Source organism: Strix uralensis, chromosome 14 (assembly GCF_047716275.1).
Source record: "Strix uralensis isolate ZFMK-TIS-50842 chromosome 14, bStrUra1, whole genome shotgun sequence".
NCBI classification, from domain to species: Eukaryota; Metazoa; Chordata; class Aves; order Strigiformes; family Strigidae; genus Strix; species Strix uralensis.
Genome location: NC_133985.1, coordinates 12,230,940 through 12,251,787, shown reverse-complemented (window position 1 = coordinate 12,251,787; position 20,848 = coordinate 12,230,940). Strand labels below are relative to the sequence as shown.

At 49.6% G+C, this 20,848-nt stretch overlaps 1 protein-coding gene across 2 annotated transcripts in view; it reads right to left on the bottom strand.

The window, feature by feature from the left end:
- SH3PXD2B (SH3 and PX domains 2B) overlaps positions 1–20,848 on the bottom strand; it is a 79,210-nt gene that overhangs the window by 24,206 nt on the left and 34,156 nt on the right. For both annotated transcript variants that reach the window (XM_074883896.1, XM_074883897.1), the window contains exons 4-5: positions 9,725–9,801; positions 5,425–5,516 (exon numbers count right to left, since the gene is read on the bottom strand). In XM_074883896.1, coding sequence (XP_074739997.1) covers positions 5,425–5,516; positions 9,725–9,801 — 169 coding nt within the window. The remainder of the gene's footprint in view (positions 1–5,424; positions 5,517–9,724; positions 9,802–20,848) is intronic.

Sequence of the window (20,848 nt, the reverse complement as noted above, 5' to 3'; positions counted from 1 at the left end):
ATTTTGCTGGTGCCCTGGAGGAACAGAGAGCTCTGGCAGGCCAGGTTTGTGGAGCAAGGAGAAAAGGAGCCATTCTCCAGTAAGCTAGGAGAAGGAGGGGAGGAGAGGCAGCCCCTCTGCTGGGGGTATGGAAACTGTAGTGAAACTTCTGCTGAGATGGCAAACAAATCTCTCCAGCTTCTGCCGTGTGGTGGCAAAGGCCAGCTGGGCTTCAGGCCACCACGGAAGGACCCTGGCCATGAGTGCTGCTCATGCTTCCTGGCAGGCAGAAGCGAAGCACAAGTCAGTGCTTTGGATCAAAATCCTCAGGGTGGCTCTGTGCCTGCCTACAGCTCAGTGCCGAAGATGGAAGACATCACTGGAATGAAAACGTAGCTCCTCAGTGCTTCCCCTCTCCACTTTCAAGGTCTTTGGGATGTATAACCATAAACCATGGCAGCAGAAGCAGTCACCAAGACCCAGGAGTGCTGGGAAGCTGGGGCAGGGACCTGCTGCTGCTGTGAGTGGGACCTTGTGTTAGCAGATCAAGGCCAGAGGGCCACCCCCTTCCCTGGCCCGGGCTGCCATCCTGCCATGAGAGGACCAAGCCCCAGAGGCCACCTTCTAAAGCAGAGCACAGTCCCGCAGCAACACTGCTGGCTGAGATGGCGTCAGGGAAAGCCACCCACTCTGGCTGCATGCAAAGGGCTTTGAAGATCAGCTAATCTGGGAAGCAGCAGCTCAGGCAATGTGCACAACGCCTTTCCCGGAGGATGTTTGCTTAGCGGTGGCAGGAGGAGGTTTCTCATCCATCTGCAGGCTAGGCAAGTTAGATGTGGGGTTTCTCTGGTTCCCACCACCCCATGGCCCACCCAGCAGGTGGAAAGCACTGCTCCCAGTACACCTATTTGGGTGGTAGTGGCTGGGAAAGTCAAACAACCTCAGCGAGCAGGGAGGAGCAGCAGCTGAAGTTCAACAGCCAAACCCCCAGCTGGGGACTCCAAAGACAGGATGGGCACAGATGTAATCCCACTCACCACCACCTCTGCTGAGACATGGGCTCCACCTCCACTATCATCTGCTTTTGTAGAGGTCATGAGCCCTTAACAAGCCTTCAGAGAGCCCTGGGGTCAGGACTGCTGCCCTCCCCAATCCTCAGCGTGCTGTCTGGGCAGCCAGGGAGCCCACAACAGTCTTTCAGCCCTGCCCCCCCTTTGCAGGAGACTTGCTGGACTCAGACAGACCCAGCACATAAGGACGAAGATATTTGAGCAACAAGGAATTTACATGCTTTGAAGACCTCAAGAACTTCTGAAGCTGGTAGCTTTCAAACTGAATCCACAGCCCCCAGAGGAAGCAAGGAGGATGCTCAAGGACACCTTTTAAGCATGTTAAGAGATAGTAAATCTGTTTTACAGGTGCCTATGTCCCCACCGGAAAAAAAAATCATGTTCATAGGCTAAAAGGTTCAAAATATCAACTTGAAGTGGCTTATATATGATGGGATGCTCAGCTACCAAAAAGAAAACAATGAAAGATGCTTTTAATGAAAGACGTTTCTCATGGCCAGGGGTACCTCCTATACAGAGGACAGCAGCTCTGCAGCCTCTGGGAAGCAGCATGATGACGGCTCCTTCCCCAGCACACCCCGCTTGTACACGGTGGACAACTATTAAGTAACCACTTCAGACCTTGCTTCACTACTGAGTTAACCTGGGCTCCCATATGTCGCAGAGCCGAAATTCAGCTGGCGAAGAGAGTGAGCAGCTGAACGCCTTGACTCAGCAGTGGCTTTGTGCCCAGCCGTTCAGACTTCCCCAGCCTTATTCCAGAAACTCTCTGCTGTGGCTAAAAACAGATTTAAATTGAAAAAGGGTGGATGGGAGGTAAGGGGGGGTGCACACTGCAACTTCCCACTTCAACAGCCAAACATCCTGCTGCTGCTCAGACCTGCTGAGATATGCAGGGAGCAGGAATTTGATGATTTCTCTTCTTTGAAACTACAGTTTTCATAGGGCTTCCATCCAACACGAGGGAGAAAAATCCCACATCCCCACAGATTGCTAACTTTCCAGAGGATTTTTCTTTCCATAACCATTTCTCTTCTCCTTCTGTCCCCCACCTGCTCTGTGGAGTCACCTCTTCCCAAATTTAACCAATCCCTCTGGATTACAGCCCCACTCTGGCCCACCACGAGGCAGCCCTCCAAGGTGGAAGCAGTTGAGTTATCGCAGTCCAGAGCTTGCTGGACACGGATTCACGTCACAAACACCACCAATCGTCATTGCCAGTGGAAACACCACAACCTCAATCTGCTTTTCTGTTTGAAGTGGTCTCTCCAGGCGGGAAGACGCTGGAAAGTTGGCGGGTATGTGTGGAGGGGGTGGAGGAAGGGCTTCACCTCCCTCTGCCACCCACTGACTGCTGGAGACTCCTGTCTCAGCTCTGCTTTCAGCTGTGATCTACCGCCCAACTGGAAACAATGGGGGAAAAAGGATGCACAAAGTCAGCATTTGACTCTTTCCCCTCTGCTCAGTCCGTGTCCACTCAATCTCCCTTTGTGCATGCCAGCAGCAGGGCCGGGGCTTGTAGAGCAGGCGAGAGATTGAGAAGGGCTGAGGAACTCAGCTTGCAGGGCGGTAGCCAGCAGTGACCTGGTTTTGTTGGTGCTCCCAACACCGGCAAATGGACACTGAAGGGAGCTGCACTGCACGAAAGCAGGAGGAGAGCCCTGGCTCAGCCCATGAAACGCTCCAACACTGGGGAAATCAGACACCACAGGGGCCTGGAGATAGACACGTGGGCTGTCCAACCTCCTCTTTCCATTCTCAAACACTGCCAGATGCAAAGACTAATTTCATCCTTCGCAGTTAAACCAGATCTCCACGGACTGCAGTCAACTGTGGCCCCAGAAAGTGGTTTGACATCCTGGGGTGATGCAGGTTAGATGGATCCTCTACCTGCACTCCAGACAAAAGCAAGCAGAGGGTGCATCCAACAGCACTCAAAGGTACATCCCCTTCACTGCCACCAGCTGCCACTCCCGTGGGCTTGCTGCAACCTGAGGTGTCAGTCAGGGAAGCTGAAGCAAGGGACAGGGAGGGACAAGGAGCAGGAAGGCTCCCAGCCACGGTGCCGCGAGAGTTGCTGCTTGGCACTGAGCATGCTGATCAGTCCTTTTTCTCTCCCTCATTCCCGCCTTTCAGCCACCCAGCATAAAAAGCTGCCTTTTCTTTTTTTTCACTCTGTTCATGGCCTGGCTCCCTTTCAAATTCCGGGAGAAAATTATTTATCTGCTGGATGAATGATGACATCCGGCCAAACCCCAGACACGCCATCACGTCTGATCCAGCCCAGCCGTCTATCACAGCTCTCATCTCGTTATTGGTAAGCTGGCAAAGTGCCAGCACTCGGGGCTCAGGAAAGGGCTCCCACCAATCTCTCCAGAGGAGAAAGTCAAGGACTTTTATTAATTAGCATTTTGAATTGTAGCTAATAAATACCCCTCTGGCATTCAGGCTGGGATAGAAAACACAACAAAGACGTCCTTGAGATGCTGTAGCATTTTCCTGCTGAAGGCAAATGGACAAGAGTCACCCGCTAAGTCCTTCTGCGTGCTGCAAGCTTGCCTCTCCTCCCTGGAGAGGAGCAGGCAGCGGGAGGGAGCACAGCCACCCCCGGATTCAGTGGTGCATCACCCGCTCACCCATCCAGCACTGCAATGGCCAAACACTCACAAACACATGGCAATCTTGCAGTGAGTGCAATTTGGCACCCGGGCGCTGCTCAGCAGTCCCACAGGACACTGCAGGATGTACCTGAGGACGGACCCCGCAACACAAGCATGTGCTTGGGATTGGACTGCGGGCTGGCACCTCCGCTCCCCTTGTCTGTTGGACCTGAACCACAGACATGGCGAGGGACATGGCACTGATTGCTGCTTGGCTGGATGGGCAGGAGCTACAGCTTCAAACACAGCAGAGCACAGAGCTGCACCGCTCTGGGGCTGACGCTCAGCACCCAAAGGTCTCCACATCTGAATGTGCTCCTTGTTCTGGCCCCAGCCCCCACCCTGCCTGATTTCTGGCTCAGTCTACAAGACAAAATAAAGATGAAGAAAGTGGGTGCAAGACTGAAGCTGCCCTTCCACCCTCCATGTACGAAGGTGCCTCAGCTACAGGCAGGTTCAACAGCTGACTCCTTCTGCAAAGCAGCTCACCACTCTGTCATGCAGGGCTCAAAGACTCATGCACAGGCAGCCCCCCACATCCAAACACAGCCCCAGGGGCTGTTAACCCCTGCGATATACTCCCACCCAATGTCCTTGCAAGCTCATTTTTCCCTTGTGTCTCTTGCTTGCCCCTGAGCTGCTGCCTTTGTTGAGGGGTGACTGACGGAGTGGCAGGTTAAGTGGTGAGTAATAGCTGGGCAGGACAGATGAGAGCGCCAGTGACAGCAAGCAATTAGTTAATGGGCTCCAGGGCCCTCAGACCAATCTCATCAAGTGACCGTGAGCTGAGGGAGGAATGATGACAGGCCAAGCGAATAGAAACAGGAGCCAAAGGAGGAAAGCAGGAATGGGGGGAAGGGGGAAATAAGAGAGGCAATGAAAAAAATTGAAAACCCAGGGAGAAGATGTAGTTCTCACAAGCATAATACTTAGCTGGAGACCTGGAAAGCTCAATGTTGCTGTTGAAGAGAAAAACAAAATCCCTTTATCTACCTCCACACCCTTCCAATACAGAATGATGTCAAATCAATTTACTGCCTTTCCTCTCACAATTAATCAAGCCTCCTCCATTGCTCAACCTTTGGTAGAGCTGTGCATCGTGTCACATGCAGCATAAAAAGAGAGAGCAGCATAGCAGGAGATGGAGGCGGCTGCTCAGATTTATGCTGCTTGTGATTAGTAAGAGATGGGTGGCTCCTGGCCAAAGTAGCTCATAGTCACAAGACTTATAACCACACAGAGTTGCGTAAGGCGTGCGAGATTCCTTGCAAACGTTCCTTGTTTTGCATGGAAAGACTCTGGAGCTTTGTTATGGATGGGGCTCATGGACATGACTAAGGGAAGGAGTCTTTCGAACAAGGCAGAGGTCGTTAGTAACCATGTGAAATGAGGCTTTTCAGACTGACCATGTTTCTGAAACCAGCATTTGCAAGTTGAAAGTGGCTCGGAAGGAGACCAGCATTTCACGGGGTCCCAGAGATGTGTTTCCACTTCCCTGCTGGAGAAGGCTACACCAGGAGTTGGCCGATTGGGCAGAGGTGTCCACCTTTTGCTGCACAGCCCCCATTCCCTTTCCAAGAAAGCCACCAAATCCCAGCTCTGTGACTCACAGCAGGAACTGTTGATGAACATCAGACTCTTATGGATACCAGCAAGTTCAAGGCAGTTTGTGTTTCAGTGCCACCCTGGAGGTGGCAGCCACCCAATCAACTTACTCTTTGGGGGGCGTCAAGTCATCAGGTCGTGTCTCAAAGAACTGGAGAACCTCCTCACATTGGGAGATGTAGGGAGGCAACTGGATCAGAGCCTGTGGACGAGACAGAGACACTGGTGATGGGAAGCATCAAGACTGTGCAAGGAGCCAAATGAGGACAGGCCCTCAGAGCTCAGGGGTCTGGGTCATGGCACCAAGCTTGGCACCCATGCAGTCCCCAGCACACAGGAGTGCAGAGCCAGGCAGGGGAGAGCTACAGCAAACACACACCAGAGTGGTGCAAGACCCAGACAGCCCCCAGTTACATCCACCGCACCACCCCAGCTGCAACTGAAGTCTAAAGGAGAATAAGCAGAGAAGTCCAGGCCCCGCTTAGCCCAGCTGCAGCCTTTGGACAGATGTGCCCTTGCAGGGTAAGAGCCACAGGGATGTCCATCCCAGCATCCTTCTGGCCATGGCAGGGCTCAGTTTCCCAGTTGTGCTGTGGGCATGGAGCCATCGTCCTTGGGAAAGGCTGGGCAGTTATGTGTGGCAGACTCTCAGTGCCATCAGCCCTGAACAGCACATCCCAAAAATGCTCTGCTGGGCAACAGCAGCTTGGGAAGAGGCAGGGAGAGAAGCAACAGGAGGAAAAAGTGTGGACACCAGCTCATCAGGGCAAGGGCTTGAAGGCTGCTACGTGCACTGTGGAACGGCAGGAGCTGTAAGATACATCTGCTTTTCTCCTTTCTCTTCGAGGAAGCCTTTTGCAAAAAGACAGTGGGACTTGCAGGGTGAGAGTGTGCATGTCTCTGGGAGCTGGGGGCAGAGTCTGGGCCAGCATATTTGCCTTGGGCCAGAGCTCTTGTAGATGCTTTCCAACGCGGGCTGCAGCGAGGGCTAGGCAGGGAAGGTGGGATGGGCAGCTGCCTGACAGAGAGCCCTGCCCTGCTCTCTGCTCATGGGAAGGAACGAGGCCATGGGTGATGGCAACTGCAAAAAGTGAAAAAGACATGCGATTGAAGAAGGATGATCTGAAATCAGGGAGCAGTGCTGCAGCCTGACGTGGAGTAGATGATTGACCAATTTTCTATATAATCCCCCCTCCCCTCCATTTGTTGTCACAGCCATCTCGTGACAGCAGTGTGAGCAGACCAAACCTCCACTCATTTCTGTATCAGAGACAAAGCCACATTCTGCAAAGGCCTGGGGTTACCACACAGATCAGATGTGGCTCCACACTGACCTAATTGCTGGCCCCCAAAAGCCCTTCCAGCCATTCAGCACACAGTCGTTCGTTGCCAGCACAGCAGACAGTCAGACCACTAATCACGGGCCAGCTGCGACCAAGATCATGTGAAAGACAGGGGAGAGAAAACCACTAACTCCACGGCTTTTGGGTCCAGGGAAGGGCTATTCAAAGACCAGGGTTTGCATGGATGCCATTCCCTGTGGGTATCACTCCCCAATTCCAAGCATCCTGTGATCTACACAATTTCCCCTGGGCCAAAATCACTCTGATTTTGTGGCCTGGAGAAGGCCCCATGTCCTCCAGTAGCAGCGGATGATCACAGAAAACACCCTGTGTCAGGAGGACAAAAGGCAAGACCCCACAGCTCATTCCTCAGGTTGTCTTGAAGGAAACCCACCTAGAGCTGACTCAGCTGGCACAGCGGTGGCTGAGTCAAGCAGGCCACCCTAAAGTCTAGCTGGCTGTGGTCTACAGTAGCTACGGCCACCAAATCAAAAATAGTGGCACAAATAACATGATGTCTGTCCCACCTCTGGCTCTGCCACCCAAAGGAGTGAAGTGGGGAGGGCCATCAGCACACAGCAAGTCACCTCACCCACTCCACTGCCTGTAAGCCTGAGGAGAAAGGTCATTTACCAAAGAAAGATGAGTCTTATTGCATTGAAATCCATTTTGCAGGGAGTGAGACAGGATTATTCTCTAAAAACATTGCTGCTAGAGGTCCACCCAGTCTCATTGGGGTAGAGCATCACAGCCTCACAACTCCTTCATCAACCCTCTAACACTCTCTCAAAATCCTTTAGACAGGAGGAAGGCAGTTCCCACATCAGGGGAAAGACCAACAGATGTAGAACACAAAGAGAATAAACTGGAGAAATGGGAAAAATTTCAGGCCTCTGCTCCCCCTCCTTGTCATTCCTAACGTCGTTTGAAGTCTCATTCAGTGACTGGTTGCTCTTATGAGTTGCTCTGATTCTTTTGCTGCTTTTCTTGCACATTACCTTAAATTGCCATTTTTCTCAGTACAGCAGGACCTGGAACAAAGCCCTTCAGCAAGAGCACTGCCTTGTGAAAGCAGAGGTTCCCTTCCTTGCTCCTCTCACTTACTTCCACCCCAAATCTCACCAACCTTCTTTCCAGAGCTCTTCCAGAGAACAAAGACGCCCCACTTCTTTCACAGGAGTCAGCAAGAAAGCAAAAACTTTCTTACACAGTTTTCTGTGGGAACTTGTTCACAACATATTCACCTAACCCTCAATTCCCGTTCAGCAGGGCCAAGCTGAAGAAGATTTCTGTTCTGCACCACCACCCTCCAGTTACATGCAACGTCCACCTCCAACGATAAACACAGCACTAAGAGTGTGCAGGGATCCTGTGGCTGGATTTGCAGCACGATGTGCCCAGGAGGAACATCCCTCTGCTCCCGCTGACTCCTTGCTCATTCCACATCTCTGCACCCTTCAGTCCCACACCCACCTTCAGCTCAGCAGCTTTATGGTTAAGTAGCAGTAACTGGAAGGCCAGGCACAGTGTGCATGTTATTACTTGGTAATGCATTAGCAGGAGGAGGAGAGAGCAGCTCTCTAAGTGGGTCATATAACATCACCCATTATGTTCCAGTTGTTAAGTCAAATGGATTCTTTATGTCTATGCCATTAATGGCATCATTCTGAAAAAGACAGCTGCAGCATCTTACCACTTAGGGATTTTTTCTTCCCAAAAATTAAATTTACGGTTGTGTGTGTCTGTATGTAGCTGGCACATTTTAGTGACTCAAGAAGACAAGGGGCTGATCGCATCTGGCTGGAGCCAAGCGGTTACTTGCACCATCAGCTTCCCCCCCACTCTTTGGAGCACATAGGTCCAAGCATACCTTGCACTACATCTCCATCACTCTGCTCTCATCTGCTATTCTGGCCCGCAGTGGCTTTCACCCACAGCCCCACTGCAGAGCTGTCAAGACTCATTTACTAATTCACCTTTATCCTTGTACTTGTTATTCAAGCCATGACATCCCTCTCATAGGTCTGGCTGAGTCCCAAAACCCAGAGTTTTCCCCACTATGCAAAGTCCTAGGCCACAGTTACTGCTACACCTCCCACACCTAAGGAATGTGATGGACGTTTCACCATTTCCTCATCTTCTCCCTTGGGTTCTGTGGTCTTTGGATATGTTTTCAACAGCATTCAGACTGCATTTTGGAAGTACTGGACCTACCTCCAGACCATTTCATGGCCGCTGCAAGTACAAGTGCACTGCTTCGACATGATGAGATGTGGCATACTTTATTTTTGTGAAAATAAATTTTGTGGACTTCAGTATTTTATTTTTCCTAGAAGAAAATGCCCTAACACCATAATTTGCCTTATACTTAAGCACAGTCTTATATTCTTCAAGAGTATGGAGCAAATTGTCTCAGACTTAATCAAGGAAAGGACACAATCAACTGTATTTTGGCTCTATGATAAGATGATCTCTGTTGGCTTCCAATAATTCTCTGCAGATACAAGGCATTTTATCCCTGCACAAGTAATGGTTTTGCATAACCAGTAACAGGAGTTTATGTCCTATTTTGTGACCATCCCACTAAGAAAGTGCTGTCTTCTACATAAAAGAGCAGGTCTTCCAAGAGATGGGCAAGGAAAGGCTCCCTGAAGAACCAAGTCCTTCAAGCCTAGTCCTGCACACCACTCCATTTCACTCCAAACCGCCTACCAGACAGGACACAGCCAGGCAGCCAGGTCCTTCCCAGCCTATCTGGAAAGCTGGTTCTGGTTTGCAGCTTGAGAAAGGAGAAGAAAAAGGGAAAGTGCAGCAACAGGGTGCAAGCTGGTGTGGAGCTGAGCCACCCTGCACCCTGCAAGCCCAGGCCTCCAAGCCCTCAGTGTTGATCACGTGGAGTGAAAAGAGAATCAGTGGGTGAGTTTTCATCACAGAAAGGGTTTGGTAGTAGGGCATAGCCCACGCTCCCTGTTTTCCCAGCACTGGCATCCCATTATATACTATCAAACAGGATTAAGCCTGATCAAGGTGGCTTCATCTTTGGTTGACACTAGAAACCTCCCCTTACCTTGCAGTATTCATCAATAGGTATCAGGCGCTTGACCGCAACATCACGGATGTGACTTCGGCGGAAGAGGATCTTTCCTGCAACGGGAGAGATGGAGGGAGAAGAGCAGGTCAGCACAACACCCAGGAACACTGTCTCTTGAATCACTCTGTCAGGACCTATTCCCTGTGCATCCTGTTCTCACCAAAAGCACCATACCTATAGAGAAGCATGTTCCCTCCCCTAGATTAAATACCTTATTAGAATAAACTACATTTAAAGTGGCAAGAATGTTCAAGGAGAGACAAGAGGAAACAATTACCAGCAAACTGCACCCCCATCTTCTCTCACCAATGTGGCAATGATGGAGGAGCAGCCCCTATCAATGCATGTGACTGATACCTTACAGTCTGCTGGCATGCAAGTCCCGGGTGGACAAGTCCACTGGCAAACACCAGTGCTTGCCCAAGATGCGGACATCCCTGTCACTGCCGGCGCAGGTGGGACCCTTCTTGCAGGCTCCAGGCTTGGTCAGGGCATCCAGGTCTAGTGTGGGCAGAAGCCAAGCCAGAGGGTTTCTCTCTGTGCAGCTCCCGTGTTGACCTGGTCCTTGGAAGCCACAGTGTTGGGACTGCAGGTCTGAGTCATACCTATAGGATTTTCCTTCCTGTCTGAGGTTTATTTTTGTTCTGCATTAATGGGATCCTCTTGGCACTCCATTTCCTCCCCTCTGGCTTGTGGTACAGGCCTCTTTCCTTTGAAGTCTAATGAGCCCTAAATGCTTCAAGCTGCTTTCACAGAGAACAGCTTCTCTGGCATTTAATGAGACAAAAGCCATTAGCAGACAGTGAAACATACACATAGAGACTTGGTGATCAAAAGGACTGGTACGTGGTAGGATTTCAGATCTGCACTTCCCAAAGCACCAGGAACTGGCACTGCTTTGCAATACAAACATGTGGAAAATTGTGTTTTGGGGGGGTGGGTGATAATGAAGTTCCCTCAAGTTCCTCCTGACATCTCCCATAGAGCAGGAAAGTCTCTCTTTTTGTCCCTACTTGGGTTTCCAATCTCACCACCAAATCCAGGGAGAGCAACTGATGTGTCTGTCTGTGCAATCCCTTCACTTACAGAGAGGCCACCACGGGGCAATCCAGTAGCCAAACTCCCCTCACAACCAAGTATCAACACACCCTCTTTGCAAGCAACATGAGAACAGGGAAAAGCACTCTGAAGAATCACACAGCCCTTCGCTGCACCATGGCTAGCTTCAACCCCTACAGCAAGCCTTTGCAGGAGCTGCAGCATTGCCGCAAACAGACACTGGATGCTATCAAGCTACTTAAGAACAAGACGTAGTAAAATGGACACATGCTTATCACAGGTTTAAAACCAGGGCTGGGTCACCCCCCTACTTCTCCCTGACTTGTTCAGGATCTGGAACATGCATGACTTGTACAGCTTGCCAATGCATTTTTTAAGCAGAGATGAACTAAGCCAACCCAACTTTAGCTTGCAAGGAGCATGAATGAGAACTTTATGGAGGAGTCAAATCTCCTGCTAGACTCAGTTAATGCAGAATGCCTTCAAAACTGGACTGTCCAAGGGAGCACACAGCAATCATACTCAGTACTAGCTCTATACTTGCCCTCCAGTGAAATGCATAGGGTCAGACCAGCTCATACCAGAAGGATTGCTTCTCATTTGTCCTGCTGTCAGCAAGGGGCTGAAACATTCATGTTGGAAAATGCTCTGCTCTGAAATGCATTCCTTCTCACAGCCTGCCAGAGCCAAGTCTGTGAAACTGTCACCACAGTGAAAAAAAGAATACCCCTCTATTCAATCTGTCTTTTAGATTTTGAGGGTGAATAGCCTAGGAACACAGAAGTTGTCTGGAAAGACTGGGAGTGACAACCAGGTTGGAGCTCCTCTCCTTGCCTATAGTAATTATTTTCCATCAGACAAGCAAATGATCAACAACTTTCCCTTCTCATCACCAATCATGGTGTATTTGCTGCATAGGTTTCTATTTGAATGATGATTTTTTAAAAGATGAATGGATCACAACAGTTTTGTTGGCAATTGTAAGGAATAACTGGTTTGGTTTTATGTCTGCCAAAATGAAATCACTGATGGGTGTGTACATTATAAATGTCTGAAATAATAAGCTCTGGGTGTGGGAATACAGAATCATAGAATCGTAGAATGGCTTGAATTGGAAGGGAGCTTAAAAATCATGTAGTTCCACCCCCCTGTCACGGGCAGGGACACCTTCCACTAGCCCAGGTTGCTCACAGCCCCGTCCAACCTGGCCTTGAACCCTTCCAGGGAGGGGGCAGCCACAGCTTCTCTGGGCAACTTGTGCCAGTGTCTCACCACCCTCACAGGGAAGAATTTCTTCCTAATATTGACCTAAATCTACACTCTTTCAGTTTAAAACTGTTACCCCTCTTCATACCACTACACTCCCTGACACAGAGTCCCTCCCCATCTTTCCTGTAGTCCCCTTTAAGTACTGGAAGGCCCCTATAAGGTCTCCCTAGAGGCAGACCCCAACTCTCTCAGCCTGTCCTCACAGGGGAGGTGCTCCAGCCCCTGATCATCTTCGTGGCCTCCTCTGGACCCACTCGAGCAGGTCCGTGTCCTTCTTGTGTTGGGGCCCCAGAGCTGGACACAGCACTGCAGGGGGGGTTTCAGGAGAGTGGAGTAGAGGGGGAGAATCACTTCCCTTCTCTTCATGCAGCCCAGGATATGGTTGACACATTTAAATGTTTAACAGACAGATGCTAGTGAATAATAATAAAAAGAATATACTTTGCGGGAATAAATACAACACAACAACTGAAGTGATCTTAAATTATCCCAGGCACAGAGCATATGAATCAGCAGGAAATCTAGCTCCTATTGCTCTAGATCTAGTATTTTTCAGCAAGGAAGTTTATTTTCTAACAAAAAGCTGGTTTTTAATCAAAATGCCTAATTAACATAATTGCAGACCCTTTAGTGCTGCCAAATACAGCTATATAAATCCTTGACTTGAAAGGCAAGAGAGTGCAGGAAACCACTTCCCTCCTGGAAGGGAAAGATGGGAAACTTGCTGGGTCAATGAGACACAACATTTTCCTGGGCACGTTCTCCTTAGAGCATATCTGCAAACAGGAATAAGAGTGCTGCCCACTAGGACTTTTCACATGGGCAAAGACCATATAATCATAGAATCATAGGATGGTTTGGGTTGGAAGGGACCTCAAAGATCATCTAGTAATGCAAGAGAAATGCATGACATTATTAATCTAATATCTGCACCCCTCACTGCTGTAGCTCCAGGGGACCCAGTGAAGGCGATGGTGCCCATCACCCACACCTCATTCTAAGGGCTCTCTGCTTTACACATTTTTGGCTGCCTCCAGGAGCTTGTATTGACTCTCAGCCTGGTACTGGGTTACTGCCCTGCTGATTGTCCAGGCGGATTCTCTTCCTCCTGCCCACAGCAGATACTCCTTCATGCTGAAGGGGAGGAGAAGGCTCAGGATTAGCTCCTCTAGATCCTAAAGGAAACACATGGCAAAGAAACGGGGAGATGGTCAAGGCAAGAGCAAAGTTAAGTCTGATGACTGTGTTGGATAATTGCTGTTCTGGCCTCTTCCATTGAGCAGCCTGACACACAGGTACTATGCAGAGAAGGGCTTGGTCGCTGGCCCAGCTTGCCCAGCCAGGCAAAGGCAAGCCATGCAGAACAGTGAGGAGAAACATCCACACAGAAAGATGCCAGCAGAAAAGAGGGGAAGGTCTCTGGGGTTTGATTTTCCACGGTGAGGTTTCCCAGTTAGCTGAGCTGTTCATTCAGTAAACCTGCAGCATGCGAGATGCAGAATGACAGCAAAGGGGAAGCAATCTCTAGCAAGAGCAAGGACAGCCTTGATGGACTTCGGAGCCTTGACTCCTGGATGCCTGCAAACTCAGCAAAATTCACTCCGATATAAGAAAAATAACTACCAGCTCTACTTTTTCTTTAAGAACATCCTCAGGCGAGACTCATTTTACTCCTAACAGCCCTCAGCCTCAACATCAGCATCAGGAATACCAAGGGGAAGACATGTAAAGGAAGGCAACTCTGCACATCTCGCTGATTAGTGGGGTTTTCCATCAGCTGGCAAGGTCAGTGCTGCTGCAGGCTCAACTTCACCAGCTTCTCACTCTTGCCGCAACTTGAGCAACTCAGAAATGATTAGATTTTCTTATTTACATACATAATGCTATGCATGAGCAATCAGAGCAATGAGTCTCCCTCCCTGCTAGCACAAGAAAGTCACTGCACAAGGAAGTGCAGTAAAATACACCGTCCTTTATACACACAAACAAAGCTATAAGTGGACTGAACATTTATCACCTGGGAACGCACCAGGTAAGTTGATTTTGGAAAAAGACGACAGAGATAAAACACCACTACAGAATGGCTGCCCTGGCATGTCTTCCTGAACCCAGGACATGCTGTCTGCTTTTTCTGGATCTTGAAAACCCGGTAATACCTACAGGGAAAAAGCAGTGCCTCTGGGAAGGACAATAGCTCTGAAGACACTCTGTGTACAAGTTACAATTTAGAAAGTGTTCTTTCTTCAGTAGAATATAAACCACTATATTTATTCTACATTACATTAATATAACTGTAGATGCACCAAAGCACTGCATGCTATGCATTTGATACCCTCCTTTCCCAGCAGAAGTTAGGCATTTTGCATGCATCTGCTCTTTAAGGGTAACCTGGCACTATTATTATTCTCTATCAGCATTTTGACTAGAGAAATCTGACCAACACAACCCATCCTTTAAAGTTAGAGGCAATAAAACCAAAAGGAGAGAGCTAAAATATATGCAACTCCTTAAAAATCAAAGCAAATCAAGTCTCTGCGCTGATCTTCAGTGCAAAAGTGGGTGGATGTTCACTGTCTACATCTCTCCAGCTATACCTGATATCACGTTTCATACACTCACTGGGTGGATACAGCTGTTGGGGGAATTAAGCAATGCAGAACAGATTATTATTGTAAGGTTGCCTTGGAGTAACAAGGATTAGTTTAATTTAAAAAAAAGTAAGACACCATAAATATGTACATCAACAGAACATCAGAGTCAAAATTTAATTTCACCACCCCAAAATAATAAAAGTATCCAGCTTTTTATGCAGTGCTTTACAGAAATCACTGGGTGCTTTATACACAATATGAAAGCAGCTAAGGCAGGTGGAGGACCTTCACTGCAGTGCTGTCCAGGAGAAGACTCCCGGGCATGTCCCAGGAGAGGGGCAGGGCACGAGCGGCAGTCCTCGGCAGAGGATTCACCAAGGGGAGGAAATCCCAAGGGCAAGCAATGCTAATTCTTGCCCTGCTGCTCTTCCCCAGGCCCCCCCAGCCCCATGAAGGACAAGCACCATGCCCTTCCTGTGCCATACACGGTGCTGAGCTGATGCCTGGGCTACAGCCACAGCTTTTCAGAGACTGCTTCTAAGCAATTGAGGTTTTTACCTACCCAAAGAAAAGACAAATTCAAACATAACAAAGAAGCAGAAGCCACATCTCCGTTTTCCCTTGCTGACTTGAGCATTTGTTTACTTGTTTTATCTCCTTGTTTACCCTGGTTTGTTTTTACAGCCAAGCAAATACCAGTACAGGCGCTTCAGCACTGGCGGCACCAGCTGGTTCTCAGAGGGGGACTGGGGAGGGGGGAAACCTAACAAAAAGATCTCAACCTACCACAAACCCAATGTCTGACCACATCTGAAGGACTTCTGAGTCAGCAGCAAGTGTCCTGTCTCCCCAGCTGGGCAGCAGCAGGGCAGAGGCGGGGAGACCTTGCAAGCAGCCTTGTAGGCAGCTATGGGCACTCATGCCTGCTTTGCCCTTCTCCTGCCTGACCCTTTCCCTCCCTCCCCTTTTGACCCGCCTGGCACCATCTGCTCAGCTCTGGTGCTCAAATTGTCCCAGTGCTTCCATTTCTCCTCCTTCATTGCCCTGAGCTCTGGGCTGATGTCAGGGACCTGGTGGTGTTCTTCACCCTGCTGGGAGGGAAACCTGGAAAATCACAGCAGAGCACCTTGATGCTGTTTTGAGATTCCATCAGCCAGTGGATATAGCTCACAATCTCCTGAGATGTGAAGGTCCCCAGTTACAAAGCTGTATGCCCCACCAACGCAGCTACGCTCCTCCTGTCTACCCTTTTTCCACAGGCACACTGCTCTCCCTCCACCACTGCTACTTATTTCCATCCATCGTGGCCAGAGGCCCACCACACATCAGCAGGAGTTCATCCAACATGATGAATAGTCAGCAAATCCATCCAGCGTGTCCCTGTGAACCTCAGGCCAGCCAGCACTGTCCCACAGCCTCTGTTGTTCCAACTATCCCATGCTGTGCCTCACACTAGGGAGAGTTTTCCTGTAAACACTGACATACCATGGCATGGTTTCTTTCAACCACTGGTATGGTTTCCTTCAAATCCCTCCTTAAAACCTTCCTTTGCCACCATTCCTGCACGCCTTTCCCCCACAAAACCCCACCATGACAGTCCTTTCATTGATATAGTCTGGCCAGGAATCAAGAGGACAATCTGCTGGCTTTTGCTTCCTATCCAACAGCTGGAGCTGAGGTTGCCCTTCTGCAGTTAAGCTGCACATCACTGGGCTCAGGACTTCAACAGCAGAAATAACATCAGTGTGCTGCCTCATATCCAGCCGGGCAGGAGGAGGAGGCTGGTGCCCACCACCGACTGCAGGTCATCCCTGGGGGGCATGAGCTCCATCCTCCATGCAGCAGGGATGGAGCTCCACTGAAGATACTCTGTCTGCCCACAAAAACTCCTCTGGCGCCAGAAAGGTTCTGCTTCCCAGGACTGGAAGAACCCCCTTTGCAGCTAATCAAGGCTGCTTCACTTTAGGGAAGGGGGTGGCTGCAAAGCAATGCGGCTCAGCTGTTCATCAAGGACTGAAAAGCGTCAGAGGACAGCTTGGGGAAAGGGCTGATAAGGAATTCTGGTCTCCAGCAGTGTGAGATGGAGCAGGCAGGCCACAAGAGGAGTTAATCTTTCCAAACAAACAGGTAGGGAAACAGGGCTCTGCAAATTATTCCCTCCTGTGGGATTTCTCCAGGCAGATCTGAAGTTACGCTGGGGAGCAAGGAGCCAAAAAAAAAGGAGGCAGAGGGATTGCAACCAGCAAAATGGTTGAGGCTCCTCTTGAGCCAAAGGCTGTTACGGGATCTCTAGCAAGCTGGAGGGGCAGAGAACCCAAAACACACCACCCTGCAGATCACGGCCGCTAACCAAGCCAGATATTTCAAGAGTGGAAAACCAGCTGTGCCTCTTGCTTTACCCTGAAGGACTACCCCCACTCTCCCCCTGCCCCATTGCCTCGGAAAGAATTCACTTCTCTGCACCTTTCAAATCACATCCAGATTTTCCCTGGCACAGGTTCCAAACTTACTTCAAAAAAAGGCAGCCCCAAACGTACACATAATTAATCCCAGCCCATAGAGCAGCCAGCTACGTGGGCTATTCCTAGGATGGAGAAGCAGGCGTGGGAGACAGCGTTTCCAGGAGCCCTGCACTTAGCATCTGTTTGGCAAAGTCCTGCGCTGTGCACATATCCTGGCAAAAAGGAGGGGAACCAGCAAAGTGCCTCTGGGGCTGTCCTGGGTATAGCATAAGCATGGAGTCCCAGGTGTCTGTGAAATCAAGCTGAATTAAACAGTGCCCCTATGAAGACAGCCCCTTACACTCATGGTTTGAGAACCTGGTGGAATAATAGCAAAATGTTCCCAAGGCCATTGCTTCTATGGCCTACAGTGCCATGTAACAGAGAAAAACATAAGGAAGTTTGTTTAAAGACATCTCAAAGGTCAGAAGCAGAGCAACTGCTCCAGCACAGCACCTCTGCCTGGGGTAATACTGTCTGCACATCAGTGGGGTTAGCTGAAACCCTGCAGAAAAGGCAAACGTACTGATTATGGGCTGCAAGCTAGCCTGGCACTGTCCAATCAACAGGGCTACAGCACAGATGCCTATCTTGCTAGAGCAGAAAACAGTAATTAGGACCCTTACCCCATCTCCAGCTCTGATGAAGACGCAATGGGACTGTGGAAAGTCAGGTAATGTAGCTGGAAAATGGATGAGTTGTCCTCCACCTCCTTCACAGGGCCTTTGCAGGGAGCTGTTAGCATTCCCGCAGTTCTTCTGAGAGAAAAGCCCCAAAGTTTGTGGGTATGGCCATGCCAAGCAGGTTAGCAGGCTGGGAAGGGAGTAGAAAGGAGGCATAATTCTGCTTTTTAAAATGATCTCACTGAACCCCCTTTCTCCTCCTCCCTTCTTGGGAGTTCGCTATTGTCTGTAGCTAAAGCTTCCTAAAAAGCAGTTTTACAGCCAAAGTTAGCTCAGCCTCAGGCAACCCCTCCTTGCTGAGGCTCACGTTTCCAGCGAAGCAGACTGGCCAGGATCTGCTCCAGGCCACTCGGGCTGTACAAAGTTTGGAAGGCTCCACTCTCCTTATAAAAGCTGTTTCCTGAAAGATCTGGCACAGCCCTTACACAGCGGGCCCAACTTAGCTCATTTGTTTTCTTAGTTCATTCTTTCCTGGGGTCTCCATACCACCATCTCCCAGCCAACACACGTGTAACCCTTAGTGTGGAGTCCTGCAGGGGAGGACGGAGCTGCCCAGCATAATGTCCCCAGGGCTGGGCAATGACAGGTCTCTCCTCTCTCACCAGCTGCTCCTGACTCCGCTCCAGGGACCACAGTCGATACCATGCATGGGCTGGGTGCTGCCAGAGCTGTTTGGAGGGGCCATCCTCAGCACCACATGAAGCTAGGCAGGCTGTGCTGGTGGCTCAAAGCCAGCAAAAGTAGCCAAGATCCCACTTCAAATTCCCCTATATGGTGGCAGAGGCTTTTCAGGCATGGTGCAGGAGCACTGCAATCTCCTGCCAGGCCAAACCGGGCCCACTAAGCTGTGCTACAGCATGAGCGTGGTGCCAACAACTTGGGAAGGGACAACCTCTGATCCCAAACCTCAAGTGCAATTGCTCTGCTACGCTTCAGAGGACTCAGCTTTATGACCCCACTTCAGAAGAGCTGAATGGGCTGAAGGACTTGCACTTACAAGAGGCTCTTCTGATACCATCAGAGGCCTACTTCAAAAGACCCAGAGTCTCTAGCAATTGCCAAGAAGTCAAATCCTTGAAGAAAACATTAACAAAACAAAGCAATGCAAAGCAAACAGAGTTTCTGTGAGCTGGATGTTGTAACTACAGAGTAATCATGGAACTCTCTTCCCATTCCAGGAAACCAGCCTGACAGACAAACCCAGATGGCACCTTCTCAGGTCATGGTGGTGATTATGAGTTTGGGACGCTTAGGAGTTGCTAAGAAAGCTAGAGCTGCAGGAGGCACAGGGTTGCAGGAGACATTTTTGTGAATTGCAGTGGCCACAATGTCTAATGTTACTCTACAATGGGCTTCCCAGAAAGCAGCATACTTTCAGTAAACCACTGGAGACAAATCTCCAACGGTAACAAAATTCAGATGCTAAAAATGTTGCTCAAAATGGGATTGGGAGCAAGCGACAGTACTCACAGAAGCTGAACATAATCACAACCCTAGCAAGTCTAAGCATACTAGAGCCACGTTTTGCGGAGAAAGACACCCAGGCTGTTTGCACCGAGCTCACCTGGATAGCACCCCTAGGCGGAGAGAGATGAAGTTTGGGTTCAGTTGTAAGTAACAAAACCCACTGCCATTCCCAGACTGGGAAGGCCAAGAACTGTTCCAGAATGAAACCATCCCGCTTTGCACATCCTCTAGCACAGACAGCAACTATTAAAAGAGCTTTCCCTTATCCCCAGGTGAAGTCCTCTTTCAGAAGCAGACACCATCTGACTAGGGCTCATCGTCCTGCTCCAGAGAAAGCCACCAGCTCCTGACCGCTCCAGGATGTGCAGCAAAGGCAGGATGGCAAAGGCAACATGATTCCCACTTCTTAATAATGCAGCTTCCCTGAAGCAAGAGGACTTCTGAAGCTGCCCATGAGAACAGGCAGATGCAAGATTATCTATCTTTCCAGTGGCTACCTCCTGCTCAGAGGTAGGACACCATCCTGCGCTGTGATTTTTTCACCGCATCTTTCCCTGCGCTGCCTCCTGAAAGTACCAGTGGTAAAACTGCAGGTGCCAGCCAACAGTCTCTCTCTTTTTAGCTATCACAAGCCACTGCAGAAATGAAATAAGTGTCAAGAAAAATTTCTGGGAGAAGCATGGACTAGAGGTTTTCCAAGTCAACACGTGATTGCCTCTGAAAATGGTGTTATTCAATCCTGTTGCAAAAAGGGGACCAGAGCAAAAGGGCAAACATCTCTGCAGAGGACACATACAAATGCACAAACTCCTCAAGAGGATGGTCATCCTAACTCCCCCAAACTGCTTTCTCACACAAGAGGCAGGCTTTATTTTCCAGCAACTTCAACCCACTTTTTTCTCCAATTGAAATCCCAGTGACATGCCTCCTAGCAAAGGAAAAACTATTTCAACACCAAAGCGAAGAAACAAATATTGATGAGTGTGCCGAGAGCAACAGTGCTCCGACCAGGGTTCCCAAGCCCGATGGTTGCCTTCCAAAAATAGCAGCATTTTGGTGGGAATTTTCTGCAAGTGCAGCACAGCCAAACCGTACATCCAATTTTTCCAAGTTTTGCCCTTTGCCAATTTGGCTTTCATTTTTCCTCCCCACTCCTTGCTGGCAGGAGTACTTGTACAGCAAGGGCTTTTCTGCTGTATTAATATCAGGTGTGCTTTGCTTTTGCTGATGTTACAATGCAAGGACAAGCCAGAATCAGAAATCCCTCTACAGGAAACCCAGACAAGATTCTCTTACTCAGAAAGCGGCGTAAAGTATTTTCTTCATGTCGGTCAGAGAAAAGCAAAGCCCACTAAATGTCTTTACGTTTCTGGAAAAGCCAGGAGGCAGAGCACAGCACAAAGGGCTGCACTAAATGGACCTGACAGTCGCTGGAAGTGATTATGGTATGATGACATTTCTAAATATGCCCACTAGCTACTTGGGGGTGAGGGTAAAGATGGCTCTGTGGTCAAAGGCATTAGCTATGGG